Source organism: Anneissia japonica, unplaced genomic scaffold (genome assembly GCF_011630105.1).
Source record: "Anneissia japonica isolate Jap-2015-1 unplaced genomic scaffold, ASM1163010v1 scaffold19776_len21693_cov98, whole genome shotgun sequence".
Taxonomy (NCBI): Eukaryota; Metazoa; Echinodermata; class Crinoidea; order Comatulida; family Comatulidae; genus Anneissia; species Anneissia japonica.
In genome coordinates, this window is record NW_022697173.1 from 12,247 (window position 1) to 12,679 (window position 433).

At 31.2% G+C, this 433-nt stretch overlaps 1 protein-coding gene across 1 annotated transcript in view; it reads left to right on the forward strand.

The window, feature by feature from the left end:
• LOC117102215 overlaps window positions 1-433 on the forward strand; it is a gene marked incomplete at its 3' end in the record, with an annotated part of 18,759 nt that overhangs the window by 10,199 nt on the left and 8,127 nt on the right. Inside the window, exon 9 of the mRNA XM_033242444.1 lies at window positions 130-257. Coding sequence (XP_033098335.1) covers window positions 130-257 — 128 coding nt within the window. The remainder of the gene's footprint in view (window positions 1-129; window positions 258-433) is intronic.

The following is a 433-nucleotide window of genomic DNA, read 5'->3' on the forward strand; positions in this document are numbered from 1 at the left end:
GAGTTGGCGTTTTTCCTAAGCTAAGCGTTTATTCTAATAAATACTGTTAATTATCAAATTTATGTGATAAAAAATGAATTGATTAAAAATCAATATACTTAAGATAATAATTATTTTATTATTGTACAGTTTGTGAATTAACCAAGCAAATACGAGAGTATAATATAGCAGAACGTATTGCAAGGAAGCTGGAACCACCAGAAGACCAGGAAACCACATCTATGTCCGTATCACCCAGTTCTACATCATCTCCAATGGTAGAATGTTAAACATAATTTTTACATTTCACAATAATTTACATTTATACCTAATGTGCTTTATATTAAAATATATGTGTTTGAATTTTCAAAACCTTTGACCGAGTAAGAGAGTATCATTTTCGCAGTGGGGAGGCAAGAGCTTTTTGTTTATAACACTCCGATGTCCCATGGGT